The sequence below is a fragment of the Stegostoma tigrinum genome, unplaced genomic scaffold (genome assembly GCF_030684315.1).
Source record: "Stegostoma tigrinum isolate sSteTig4 unplaced genomic scaffold, sSteTig4.hap1 scaffold_470, whole genome shotgun sequence".
NCBI lineage: Eukaryota > Metazoa > Chordata > Chondrichthyes > Orectolobiformes > Stegostomatidae > Stegostoma > Stegostoma tigrinum.
Genome location: NW_026728398.1, coordinates 37,723 through 49,814, shown reverse-complemented (window position 1 = coordinate 49,814; position 12,092 = coordinate 37,723). Strand labels below are relative to the sequence as shown.

At 46.5% G+C, this 12,092-nt stretch overlaps 1 protein-coding gene across 7 annotated transcripts in view; it reads left to right on the top strand.

Annotated features, from left to right (window-relative positions):
- Positions 1 to 12,092, top strand: part of LOC132208561 (utrophin-like) — a 35,810-nt gene that overhangs the window by 14,408 nt on the left and 9,310 nt on the right. For 6 of the 7 annotated variants that reach the window (XR_009444681.1, XR_009444683.1, XM_059644053.1 and 3 more), the window contains one exon: positions 5,326 to 5,462. Coding sequence is in view for 4 of the 7 variants with exons in the window: in XM_059644050.1 (XP_059500033.1) it covers positions 5,326 to 5,462 (137 nt within the window). In the remaining 3 variants the exon portion in view is untranslated. Of the gene's footprint in view, positions 1 to 5,325; positions 5,463 to 7,239; positions 7,399 to 12,092 lie in introns of all 7 variants that reach the window. The other variant, XR_009444682.1, reaches the window with a different exon arrangement.

The window sequence follows — 12,092 nt, the reverse complement described above, 5'->3', positions numbered from 1 at the left end:
GGGGACTGAATAGTTAGAGGGACAGATAGAAGGCTTGTTTGAAACCGAAGAGACTCACGATTGGTGCGTTGCCTCCAGGTGCTAGGGTCCGTGTTGTCTCGGATAGTGTCTTTGGGGTCCTGAAGGGAGAGGGTGACCAGCCCCAAGCCATGGTCCACATAGGTACCAACGACATAGGTAGAAAGAGGGATAGGGACGTCAGGCAGGATTTCAGGGAGCTCCGCTGGAAGCCGAGAGCTCAAACAAACAGAGTGGTTATCTCTGGTTTGTTACCCGTGCCAAGTGATAGCGAGGCAAAGAACAGGGAGAGATTTCAGCTGAACACGTGGCTGCAGGGATGCTGCAGGTGGGAGGGCTTCAGGTACATGGACAATTGGGGCTCATTCTGGGGAAGGTGGTACCTGTACAAACAGGATGGTCTCCACTTGAACCAGAGGGGCACTAATATCCTGGGCGGGAAATTTGCTAGTGCTGTTCGGGTGGGTTTAAACTAGCTTAGCAAGGGGATGGGATACTGTGGTGTAGTTTCAGTACACAGGAGAAAGAGAATAGAGAGGACATGGACAGGATCTCAGTGTCACAGGAGTGTGCTGGCAAACAGCAAGCTGAATTGAAGTGTGTCTACTTGACTGCCAGGAGTATCCGGAATAAGCGAGGTGAGCTTGCAGCATGGATAGGTACCTGGGGCTTCGATGTTGTGGCCATTACGGAGACATGGATAGAGCAGGGTCAGGAATGGATGTTGCAGGTTCCAGGGTTCAGATCTTTGAGTAAGATCAGGTAAGGTGGGAAAAGAGGGGGAGGTGTGGCTTTGTTTGTCGAGGACAGTATAACGAGGCTGAAAAAACTTTTGAGGAGGACTGGTCTGCTGAGGTGGTATGGGCTGATGTCAGAAACAGGAGAGGAGACGCCACGCTGCTGGGAGTTTTTTAATAGGCCTCTGCAAAGTTCCAGGGATCTGAAGGAGAGGATTGGCAAAACGATTCTGGGCAGGAGTGAAAGGAACAGGGTGGTCATTATTTGGAGATTTTAACTTCCTAAACATTGACTGGAAATGCTGTAACTCTCGTACGTCGGATGGATGAGTTTTCGTCCAATGCACGCAGGAGCGTTTCCCGACATGGTACGTCGAAGGGCCGACAAGAGGGGAGGCCACGCTGGATCTGGTACTTGACAGTGAACCAGGCCAGGTGTTTGATTTAGTGGTAGATGAGCACTTTGGAGAGAGTGACCATAATTCGGTTACGTTTAGTTTAGCGATGGAGTGGGAGAGGAACATGCCACAGGGCAAGACTTACAGATGGGGGAAGGCAATTATAATTGGGCAAGACTTAGGAGGCAAAGAATGGGGTAGCAAAATGCAGGGGATGGGGACAATCGAAATGGGGAGCTGGTTTAAGTAACAGATATTGCGTGTCCTTGATAGGTACGTCCCTGTCAGGCAGGGGTCAGTGATAAGGTAGGGGAACCCTGGTTTACTAAAGAAATTATATCTCGCGTTAAGCAGAAGAGCGAGGTTTATGTGACGGTGAGATGAGATGGATCAATTGATGCGATGGAGAGTTACAGATGAGCAAGGAAGGATTTAAAGAGAGAGTTAAGAAGAGCAAGGAGGGGTCCTGAGCAGTCATTCGCAGGTAGAATAAAGGAGATCTGTAAAGTTTTCTCAAGGTATGTGAGGAATATAAGGATGACTGGGGTAGGAATAGGGCCAATCAAAGACAGAAGTGGGAAGTTGTGTGTGGACCGGGTAGAGATCGGAGAGGTGCTAAATGAATATTTCTCATCTGTTTTCACTGAGGAAGAGGAGAATATCATCGAGGAGACGACTGAGATACGTGCTATTAGACTTGAAAGGATTCAGGTTAGTAAGGAGGAGATGTTATCAATTCTAGAAGGTGTGAAGCTCGATAAATCCCCTGGGCCTGAGAGGATTTTTCCGAGAATTCTCTGGAAAGCTCGGGAGGAGGTGGCGGAGCCCTTGGCTTTGATCTTTGAGTCCTCATTGTCTGCAGGTTTAACACCAGAGGACTGAGGATTGCAAATGTTGTGCCCTTGTTCAAGAAGGGCAGTAGAGATGAGCCAGGCAATTACAGCCAGTGAGCCTTACGTCTGTTGCAGGAAAAGTTTTGGAAAGGGTTATAAGAGATAGGGTTTATAATCATCTCGGAAGCAACAATTTGATTGGAGATAGTCAACATGGATTTGTCAAGGGCAGGTCGTGTCTCACAAACCTCATGAAGATTTTGAGGAGGTGACCAAGCATGTGGATGAGAGAAGGCCAGTTGACGTAGTGTACGTGGACTTCAGTAAAGCCTTTGATAAGGTTCCACATGGTAGGCTATTGGAGAAAATACGGAGCCATGTGATTGAGGGAGATTTAGCAGTTTGGATTAGAAACTGGCTTTCGGTAAAAAGGCAACCAGTGGTGTTTGATGGAAAATATTCAGCCTGGAGTCCGGTTACTAGTGGTGTGCCTCAAGGATCTGTTTTTGGCCCACTGCTGTTTGTCATTTTTATAAATGACTTGGACGCAGGCATAGGTGGATGGGTTAGTAAGTTTGCAAATGACACTAAAGTCGGTGGAGTGGTGGACAATGTGGAAGAATGTCGCATGTTGCAGGGAGACTTGGATAAAGTGCAAAATTGGGCGGAAAGGTGGCAAATGGAGTTCAATGTGAGGTGATTCGCTTTGGGAGGAATAATAGGAAGGTACAATACTGGGCCAATGGAAAGATTCTTGGTAGTGCGGATGTGCAGAGGGACCTTGGCGTCCATGTACATAGATCTCTGAAAGTTGCCACTCATGTTGATAGTGCTGTGAAGAAGGCATACGGTGTGTTAGACTTTATTGGTAGAGGGATTGAGTTCCAGAGCCGTGATGTCATGCTGCAACTGCACAAAACGCTCGTGCGACCTGTTCTGGTCGCTCCATTGCGGGACGAATTCGGAAGCATTGGAAAAGGAGCAGAGGAGATTTACCAGGATGTTGCCTGGTCTGGAGTTAAGGTCTTATGAGAGAAGGCTGAGCGACTCGAGTCTGTCCTCATTGGAGAGAAGAAGGCTAAGAGGGCCTTTAATAGAAACATACAAGACGATCAGAGAAAAATGAGTCAGGGTGGACGGTGAGAGTCCTTTTCCTAGGATGATGATGTTGGCTTGTACGAGGGGGCTCAGCTACAAATTGAGGGGTGATGGATTGAAGACAGATGTCAGAGGCAGGTTCTTTACCCAGAGAGTGGTAAGGGCGTGGAATGCCCTGCCTGCCAATGCAGTTAACTCAGCCACATTCAGGGCATTTGAACAGTCCTTGGATAAGCAGAAAGATGATGATGGGATAGTGTGAGGGAACGGGCTTAGATTAGTTCACAGGTTGGCGCAACATGGAGGGCCGAAGGACCTGTTCTGCACTGTATTTTTCTATGTTCACAGATGACACTAAAATGAGTGAGAGAGGAAAGTCTGAAGAGGACAATGAAAATCTGCGGAAGGATGCAGAAAGTTTAAGTGAATGGACAAGGGTCCAGCAGATGGAGTCCAATGATGGTAGATGTGAGGGTATCCATTTTGGTAGCAATTATGGAAAAATGGAGTCTTGCTTAAATGGTGAAAGATTGTAGCATGCTGCTCCGCAGAGTGAGCTGGGCAGCCTTGTGTCTGAATCAGGTAGTTTGCAGATGCGGCTGGTAATTGAGTCAGCAAATGGAATAGTGTCCTTCATTGCGAGAGTGATGCAGTTTAAAAATCGGGAGGGTATGCTACAGTTGTATAGGGTGCTGGTGAGGCTTGGTGTGGAGTAGTTTGTACAGTTTTAGTCTCCTCACTTGAGAAAGGATGTACTTGCACTGGAGGGGGTGCAAAGGAGGTTCACGAGGTTGATTCCAGAATTAAAAATGTTGCTGTATGGGGAGAGATTGAGTAGACTAGGATTGCAGTCACTGGAATTTAGAAGAATGAGGGGTGATCTAATAGAAACTTTTAAAATTATGAAACAAATGGATCGGAAATTGTTTCCACTGATGGGCGAAATTCCAACTCGGGGGCACAGCCTCAAAATAAGTGTGAACAGATATAAAACTGAGTTGAGGATGAGCTTCTTCATCCAAAGGGTTGTGAATCTGTGGAATTCTCTGCCCACTGAAACAGTTGAGGTTCCCTTGTTGAATGTTTTGAAAGCCAAAACAGATAGATCTTTGAACAGGAAAGGAATTGAGGGTTATGGTGAATGGGAGGGTAAGTGGAGCTGAGTCCGCAAAAAAGATCAGCGGAACGAGCTGGAAGAGACAGATGGCCTACTCCTGTTTTATTTCTTATGTCCGTACGTCCTTAGATTGCCATCCTTGTCATTCCTCCTTCCCTGGAATAGGCCAGTTCTGAACTGAAGAGTAGGTCTTTCAATAACTCCCACGTATCAAATGTTGACTTGTTCAATAAAAGCTCCTCCCAATTAATACTGCTCAGCTCCTACCTAACACTGATGTAATTTTCCCTCCCCCAATTTCGTCCCTTCCCACAAGGTCCTGATTATCCATGGCTGTCTTAAAATGTAAGGAGATGCGATCGCCCATTTAAGAAGCTCCTGGTTCGCTGTTTTTCCCAAGTGGGAATCAGCTACAGGCTTTCTTGTTCCACGATGGGGGAGGAAATGGCCTAGTGGTATTATTGCTGGACTGTTAATTCAGAGACTGAGATAACATTCTGGGGACCTGTGTTTAAATTCCAGCACAGCAGATGGTGGAATTTGAATTCAATATAAAAGAAAATCATGAATTAAGAATATAATGATGACCATGAATTCATTGCCAAATGTCAGAAAAACTCACCTGGTTCACTGATGTGCTTTAGGGAAGGAAACTGCCACCCTTACATGATCTGGCCTACATGTGACTGCAGACCCACAGCAATATGATTGACTTTGAACTGTCCCCGAGGAAATTAGGGATGGACAACAAACACTGCGTAGCTAGGGATGTCCTCCTCCCATTAACAAATAAATAAAATTGGATTCTACATCTTCCGATCCAAGATCGTTTCTTGCTCTCATACTAATTTCTTCGCTTACAGTCACTTTCCCTCCTGCCTGTCTTTTTGGAATGTCGTATAGCCCTGCGCACTTAGCTCCAGTGTTGATCTCCTTGTACCCATGTCTTTGTAATAGCTATAAAATCATGCCCGTCAACCTAGAAATGTGCTATTAATTTGTTGATTTTGTTCTGAATACAATGAGCACGCAAGCAAAGAGCCATGAATTTAGCTTTATCACTTGATTTCACCTCTTGACACTATTTACAGCTGTTTTCTGTTTGTACATGCTGCCTTTTCCAGTACCACGCTGAGTATTGTTATCCCGATAGTTCTTTCGTCTCAGTCCGTGTGTATTCCTGGGCGAATGTGCTCGTGTGGTCTCAGGAGTTGCGGAGGTCACGGCTCTGGGACAGCCGTTTCATCGCCCTATGCTGCAGGTAAGAAGAAAAGAAAATCTCTTGCTCTGAGCTCTGCAAACCTGGGCAATGTCAAAAGGGAAACAAGGTGAAAAGAATTTCAACAAGAATCTCAAAATTAACTGCTGAATTCATATCAACATTACGGGGATCGCCCAACTTAGTGGCCACAACATCCCACTTTCTATTCTTCACAAACAATCCAAAGGCTGAAGTATCCGTATCCCTCTTAACTTTTATGGTTTTTGAGCTAATTTCTTTTTTCTAACTTGTGCATATTTGTGGTGCCTTATGACTTGTTGCATTTAGCAATTGATAAACTCACTCTCTCACGAGTTCAGGAGAAGCCAGTTTTATAGAATCCCCAGTGTGGAAACAGGCCACTCAGTTCAACAAGCCCACAGCAACCCTCCAAAGAGCATCCCACCTAGACCCATCCCCATTCCCCTACTCTATCCCTGTCAGCCTGCATTTCCCATGGCTAATGTACCTAACCTACACATCCGTGGGCACTGTGGGTAATTCAGCATTGCTAATCCACCTAACCTGCACATCTCTGGACTGTGGGAGGAAACCAGAGCACCCAGCAGAAACCCACACAGACAAGGGGAGAATGTGCAAACTCCACGCAGACAGTCATCCGAGGCTGGAATGGAACTCAGGTCCCTGGTGCTGTGAGGTAGCAGGACTAACTACTGAGTCACCGTGTCACCCTGAGTTACCTTGACTCCTTCTGAAACATAGGAAGGTATCCACAAGACCAAGATCCTTTTCAATCAGCTTAATTCGTACCAACTGAGGTGGATCTAATTGGGTGTGTAAAGAAGGGGAGTCTTTCACGAGGGAACTTAACAATTTGGGAGACTCAGTCACCGAGGGAGCCTGACCCGAAGACTGGTCAAAACAATAATGATTCGATATGAATTAGTTAGAATGCAGCTGTTAACAGTAATCCTCCATCCCTATGTGGGAGCGAGATTTAACATTCAAAATCAAAACTGAAACTCTTGAACAAGGTAGTTCAAAACAGCCAGTTCTCTGATTGAGGTTGTTGACTTGCTCGCCGAGCTGGCTTCTTCTCATTGAGACGTTTCGTCACCATAATCGGTGACATCATCAGTACAGCCTCCAATGAAACGATGTTATTCTACTCTGTCTGGAATTGACACTGTCCAGTCTGTTACCATGAGTACTGTCATTTCCGGTTTTGATCTGTATGGGTTTGTGTGTGGGGGTCCAATTGTATCTGTTTGTTGGTTGCATTATGGGTGGAGAATCACGCCTCTCAGAGGACACTGCGACAAGGTAACCGTAGTAGCCCAAGCCAAGCATAGACACGCACAGGAATTCCGAGAGGCATGGTTCTGCACCCGTTCTCCAGCCTCACATTCTTGGTCTCTTCAGTCTGAATATGATCACTCAACCATATCCTTGATGACAAACAATAGAGTCTTACTTCCCAAAATCTACAAACAGGACTGTCCAGACAGATCCATTTGTTCTAATGATATCATCTTCCACTGGAGGGATTCCGAAATGTCTGCATTCTTCCTCAACTGAGCATTCCTTGCATTCGTGGTTGACAGAGCTGTCAGCCATGTCCATTGTGCTGCAGGGTTCCCAAGCGGAATATGAGTTGCTGTTCCTGCAACTTTGGGGTGGCATCATTTGTGGCACTGCAGGAGGCCCATGTTCAGTTTGGTTATGACTTTTGAGGAACGGAAGGTCCCTTTGAGATTGAAATTGGAGAAAGATTTCACGATTTTTTCATGTTCTTGTCCTTCTGTTATGCCCCTAGGAAAAAAGCAATGAAAGTGCCGTTAATGTTTTGCACGGCGAGCTGCTGCAAACTAACCGGTCTCACACCATTACCATCACCTTGCCCTTGTGAAGGCAGATATGGATAAGGTTCTCAATGCTGATAGAAGATTGAAACCACTCTAATCCTGTGACGATGGTAAGTTTCCCTTCTTTAAAAAAAAATGCTTGCAGCTGAATTCGCATAATATAGAGCACAGTGGCTCTGGTTAACACCACTGTCTCAATTCCACCCTTTGGTGACTTTCTGTGTGGAGTTTGCACATTCTCCATGTGCCTGCATGGGTTTTCTCCGGGTGCTCGAGTTTGCTCCCACAGTCAAAAGATGTGCAAGGTCGGTGGATTGGCCATGCTAAATTTCCCAAGGTGTTCAGTGATGTGTGGGTTCGGTGAGTTATAGGTGGATGGGTCTGGGTGGGATGCTGTGAGGGGCACTGTGGACAGGTTGGGCTGACCGACCTGTTTCCACACAGTATGGATTCTCTGATTCATGATTCCATGACTTTACTGAGTGCAAAGGTCCAATATTGACTCGTCATATTTGTCTCACCTCTTTACACATTGACAAGAAAGCTTTAATGTCAGTTTCTATGCATTTGCAACTTGCCTGCTGTCTCTGACAAGGCTGACGATATCTCCTTCTCTAATGCACATCTCCTGTCCCCTCACACTGAGAGGTGCCACTTGCTTTTCATTTAGTACAATCAAAAAAACAATAGCCTCCATATCACTTCCAGCGGCTTCTCTTAACACTCACACACTGTTCTTTTTTTCCTCCAGGTATTGACCACCTATTATTTCTAATTCCTCATCTCATCTCTCTCTCATGCGCTCTCTCTCTCTCTCTCTCTCTGTCTGTCTCTCTCTCTCTCTCTCTCTCTCTCTCTCTCTCTCTCTCTGTCTCTCTCTCTCTCAGTCTTTATCTCTCCTCTCCCTGTTCTCCCCCATCACTTCACTCACAGGCACCAACAGAGGTTCACAGTCACACTATGTTACACATGCATATTCTGTCCCTCATGCACAAACACACTACACACACACAAAAAAAAAGTCAGGAACACAGTCTCTCACGAACACACTCTGTCACATTCTCACTCGTTCATACTCCATACCGTCACACAGTCGTACACGGTCTTGCACACATTCTGTGGCACACTTGCATGCACTGTCGCAGGATCTTTTGCCAATGCTCTTACTCTCAAGTACACACACACTACCACAAATCTCTCCCTCACACACTTAGGTTTGCACATTCACTTGCTGTCAAGCTCACTCACACTTAGAGACACACTCACTCCCTCATGCATGCTGTAACACTCCCTTCTTGTGCTAACTCCCTTTCACACACTCTCAAGCACAGTCACTGGCACACACATTCTGTCGTGCGCACACACACACTTTCATGCACTGTCTTTGCACTCTTGAGCACAATCATATGCTCACCTCTCTCTTGCACACAGTCAATTTGATTTGAGTCAGAGATAATGGGAGCTGCAGATGCTGGAGAATCCAAGATAATAAAATGTGAGGCTGGATGAACACAGCAGGCCAAGCAGCATCTCTGATGAAGGGTCTTGGCCCGAAACGTCAGCTTTTGTGCTCCTGAGATGCTGCTTGGCCTGCTGTGTTCATCCAGCCTCACATTTTATTATCTTGATTTGAGTCATAATTGTCACATGTGCCCAGGTACAGTGAAAAGTTTTCTTCTGCATGCAGTATAGACAGGTATATCAAACAAGGCGCATGAGTGAAACGGAACATAGTGACAGCTACAGAGAAGATGCACAGAGAGCAAGATCAAAATTAGATTTAAGCTTTTCAGTGTCCTATTCAGATGTCCAATAACAGCGGTGAAGAAGCTGTTCTTGAATCTTTTCACGCATGTAGACAAACTTTTTTTACATCTTCCCTTCAGAAAAAGGGAGAAGAGAGTGTAATTGTGGGGTGAGAAGGGCCTTTGATTATGTCAGTTTCTTTCCCGAGGCAGCGGGAAGTAGAGGTGGAATCAACGAATGGAAGGCTGGTTTGCATGATGGACTATGCTGTGTTCATGACTCTGCAGTTTCTTGTGGTCTTCGGAAGAGCTGTTGCCAAACCATGCTGTGACATGCATCCAGATAGGATGCTTTCTCTGGTACATGAATGAAAGTTGACCTTGTGGACACTCCAAATTACCTTAGCCTGCTGGGGAAATAGAGACATTTGGTGTGCTTTTTTGCCCATTGCGACGATCTGGGTGGACCAGGAGAGATTGTTGGTGATCGACACTCTCAACTATCTCCACCTCAGCAACATCTCTCTGTGTCTGATGCAGGCGCTCACACACTCACATTCTGTCACCTATTCTGTCTGTCTGTCTCTCCCTCTCTCCCTCATCGCCCATCTCTCTGTCTCGCGCTCTCTCGCTCTCTCTCGCGCTCTCTCTCTCTCGCGCTCTCTCTCTCTCGCGCTCTCTCTCTCGCGCGCTCTCTCTCTCGCGCGCTCTCTCTCTCGTGCGCTCTCTCTCCCTCCCCCACTCCCCCAACCTCTCTGGCTTTCTCTCTCTCTCTCTCTCTCTCCCTCTCTCTCTCTCTCTCTTTTTCTCACACACCAACTCATTGCTCAGTATTCCATGGTATCTGAATTGTTGGAAGAATTAACTTAGACTGAGCGTGGATTTTCTCCCAAATTAGTTATGACAAAGCAGAACCAATTCTGCCTGGAAGAAGAAAGGCAGGAGCCATAATAATTAGGGATTGTTTTGCTCGAGGAACCGTGCTGTGATATGCATCCAGATAGGATGCTTTCTGTGGTACATCAATGAAAGTTGCCCTTGTGGGCACACACAATTGCCTTAGCCTCCTAGGAAGTAGAGACAACGGTGTGCTTTTTGGCTCATTGCGATGATGTGGATGGACCAGTGAACTAATCTCAGCCCATCCCCCTACACGATCCCATTATCATCCATATGCTTCTCCAAGGACTGTTGAAATGCCCCTAATGTGGCTGAGCTAACTGCATTGGCAGGCAGGGGGTTCCACATCCTTACCACTCTCTGAGTAAAGAACCTGCCTCTGATATCTATCTCAAATCTATTATCCCTCACTGTTTAGCTGTGCCCCCTCATACAAGCTGACGTCATCATCCTCGGAAAAAGACCCACACTGTCCACCCTGTCTCATCCACTGATCATCTTGTATGTCTCTATTAAATCCCCTCTGAACCACCTTCTCTCCAATGAGTACAGACCCAAGTCCCTCAGCCTTTCTTCAGAAGACCTTCGCTCCGGACCAGGCAACATCTCCTCTGCACCTTTTCCAATGCTTCCACATCCTTCCTGTAATGGGGCGACCAGAACTGTACGCAATATTCCAAATGAGACCGCACCAGTTTTTTGGACAGTTGCTCTGCATCTCAATCCCACTGCCAATAAAACCTAAAACACCGTAAGCCGCCTTCACAGCACGATCAACCTGGATGGCAATTTTCAGGGATCGACACAGATGGACACCCTCTGCACAGCAACACTACCAAGAATCTTTCCATTGACCCAATATTCTGCCTTCCTATTATTCATCCCAAAGTGAATCACCTCACATTTATCCGCATTGAACTCCATCTGCCACCTTTCCGCCCAATTCTGCAGTTCATCCAAGTCTACCTGTCACGTGCAACATTCTTCCACATTGTCCACCACTCCACCGACCTGAGTGTCATCTGCAAACTTACTAACCGATCTACCAATGCCTCCGTCCAAGTCATTTATAAAAATGACAAACAGCAGTGGTCCCAAAACAGATCCTTGAGACAAACCAGTAGTAACCAGACTCCAGGCTGAATATTTTCTATCAACCACCACTGGTTGCCTCCTTCGCCAAAGCCAGTTTCTAATCCAACCTGCTAAATCTCCCCCAATCCCATGTCTCCATGTTTTCTCCAATAGCCTACCATGTGGAACCTTATCGAAGGCTTTACTGAAGTCCATGTCCACCACGTCAACTGCCCGACCCTCATCCACGTGCTTGGCCACCTTCCAAAATTACTCAATGAGGCTTGTGAGACACGACCTGCCCTTGACAAATCCGTGTTGACTATCTCCCATCAAATTGGTGCTTGCTCGATGATTATAAATCCGATCTCTTACAATCCTTTCCAAAACTTTTCCTGCAACAGACGGAAGGCTCACTGGGTTTATAATTACCTGGGTCATCTCTACTGCCCTCTTTGAACAAGGGCACAACATTTGCAACCCTCCAGCCTTCTGGTACTAAACCTGTAGACACTGAGGATTCGAAGATCAAGGCCAAAGGCTCCGCCGCCTGTTCCGTAGCCTCCCAGAGAATCTGCAAGTTTCGAAGGATGATGCGTTGTATCCGGAGGTTGGTGGGGTGGTACGTTAGGACGAGGGAGACTTTGTTTTGGTTGTTGTCGCGGGGTGGGGTGAGAGGGATTTGTTGCAGGAAATGCTGGAGACACGGTCGAGGGCGTTATCAACCACAGAGCGGGGCAAGTTGTGGTCCTTGAAAAATGAGGACATCTGAGATATACGGGAATAGAATACCTCATCCTGGGAGTGCAGATGCAGAGGCAAAGGAATGGGGAATAGGAGATGAATTGTTGCAGGAATATGGTGGGAGGAGGTGTAATCTTGGTAGCTGTGGGAATTGGTGGAGTTGAAATGGATATTTGTTTCTCAGTGGTTGGACATAGAGTGGTCCAGGTAGGAGAGAGAGGTATCAGAGATTGTCCAGGTTAACTTCAAGTTCGGGAGGAAGGTGTTGGTGAAGTGGATGAACTGTTCGAGCCCCTTGTGGGAACACGAGGCGGTGCCGATACAGTCATCAATGTAACGGA